The 2054-nt window shown below is 39.3% G+C and overlaps 1 protein-coding gene across 1 annotated transcript in view; it reads right to left on the bottom strand.

Moving 5' to 3' along the window:
- Positions 1-2054, bottom strand: part of LOC106807743 — a 39742-nt gene that overhangs the window by 16629 nt on the left and 21059 nt on the right. Inside the window, exons 4-7 of the mRNA XM_014810195.1 lie at positions 1722-1919; positions 1139-1213; positions 655-739; positions 160-266 (exon numbers count right to left, since the gene is read on the bottom strand). Of these exons, the coding sequence (XP_014665681.1) occupies positions 160-266; positions 655-739; positions 1139-1213; positions 1722-1919 (465 nt within the window). The remainder of the gene's footprint in view (positions 1-159; positions 267-654; positions 740-1138; positions 1214-1721; positions 1920-2054) is intronic.

Here is a 2054-nt window from a genome sequence, read left to right as displayed (position 1 = left end):
AGAGAGAGAGAGAGAGAGAGAGAGAGAGAGAGAGAGAGAGAGAGAGAGAGAGAGAGAGTAGACGCCTAGACGGCCCCGTAAGAATCACAATTTCTTCTAGTAACACGTACAGCAGCCTACGATTGACCTCGGTGTTGCCTATACGGTTATATAGCCTACCTTCCAAGTGTCGAAGCGAGCTGCATCCTGAGCCTCGTTTTGATTCGTATCGCCCTGACTGAGGTATCGAAGGCTATGAGCAGAGAACCCCTCCAGGTACAATTTTACTGCAAGGAGAAAACACCGGCGGCCATTTTTAATTTCCGTGATTCATAATTTGTCGAGTAGGTTCACCAAACTCGATTGCCTAGATAATTATAATAAATAATAATAAATATATATATGTCTGAGAGCGAAAATCGAGTCGGACGATGGCGGTTTGCGATAACAAAAACGTTTGAGAAGAGGTGGCAGATTTAGATTTAGATTTAGATTTTGTTTTGAAATTTATTTACGCTTTCAAGTATATTACATTGTTACATATATCACAACAAGTTTTTTAAATAAATACAGCGAGGGAAAGCGAATTGACTATACAGTCTTCAAGTCAACCACTCCGCAAGAATTGCAGCACTGGTACGGGCAGCACTGGCAGAGTGATTTAGTGACAAGTACCTTTTTCGTCCTGGGTTAGACCGGCGAGCATCTGATAGAAAATGTGAAAGTTCTTTTCGTGCCGTTGTGGTTTCACGATTCGTGACTGAGGGAATAAAAAGACAGAGACGGAGCGAGAGTTAGTGAGTGCGAATGGTTGTAGCTATTCATTCTATACTGTCATATATAGGTAATTGCCAACAACCATACGTAACATGGCATTGTTTTATTGTTTTGTTATGGTATAATATTTATTTATATATAGTGGTAAACTACACTACAGAGCGTTTGTTCTTTATCGCGAGATAATAAAGGGCATGTAAATCGATAAAGGTGGAATCATTCAAACGATAAGTGCATAGAAACGCATCTTATAAGGACACAAGACTGTCTGCTCTAATAAAGAAGTCTATTTTTGTGCATAATTCTTAAGAAATTTCTTATCTATCTGTAATCTGTAATTATAGCAAATATATTTCACGACTTTGATTAGGAAAAAACTTACCTGGTCAATAAAATAGCAGTGTATTTTCGTTCGGTAGAGGGCGCCATCTGTGACATGTACCTCTATAAACTGGCCCTAAAAGCATGATCGCACAGTTACACAAGTGGTCAAATAAGTGAGATCGGAAAGTCCAGCTGTGCTATGTAGGTCAGAGAAAAAGAGGGTATAAAATGGCCGAAGCGCGCTTAGGAAAGTACTTGATTAATGTAAACACTCGTGCTTTTTTAGTTTTTTTCATTAACACAAACATTGCAAAATATCCCAAACGGCCACAATCATATTTGTAAATGTTTATGTAAACAGAAACGCACCTGTGAATTGAAGTACGATGTTAGTGAAGCGAATTATAGATCAAAAACCTAGAATAGTCCTATCATTATCCTACCCATGTTATAAAAGGGCTGTTTATACCCCCTCTTATCTGATCTCAATATGGCGGCGGGGACTTTCCGATATGGCTTATAAATCCACATCCCGCAACTTATAACTCATCAGAGTTTCCAAACAGGTAACATATTACAGTTCAGCTTATTATTAATTTTATTAGGTGTATGAGAATATTTAGATGTCACTGTTTCCTTACCATTCGACTAGATTCCGTATTGGAGACTGTTTTGGCGTTGCCTAGCGACCGCAGCACAGTAAAAGCAGCAGAGAGGTGCTTGAATGTGTCCGTTTCTGGTCCACCACCGGCGATATCAAATAGTTGCCTTAGCAACTGCATGGAAGCATATGTCTTTCCACTGCCACTGACTCCACTGGAAGACCACAGATATGTGTACTGTTATTATATGATATGTTGTCACGAACCAGGTTATATTTATAAATGATTTAGTTGATGTAATTTGTGAATGTGTGTGTGTGTGTGTGTGTGTGTGTGTGTGTGTGTGTGTGTGTGTGTGTGTGTGTGTCGTGT

The sequence above is a fragment of the Priapulus caudatus genome, unplaced genomic scaffold, assembly GCF_000485595.1.
Source record: "Priapulus caudatus unplaced genomic scaffold, Priapulus_caudatus-5.0.1 Scaffold232, whole genome shotgun sequence".
Taxonomy (NCBI): Eukaryota; Metazoa; Priapulida; class Priapulimorpha; order Priapulimorphida; family Priapulidae; genus Priapulus; species Priapulus caudatus.
The sequence above is the reverse complement of the archived record's forward strand: the minus strand, read 5'-3'. Positions and strand labels throughout refer to the sequence as shown.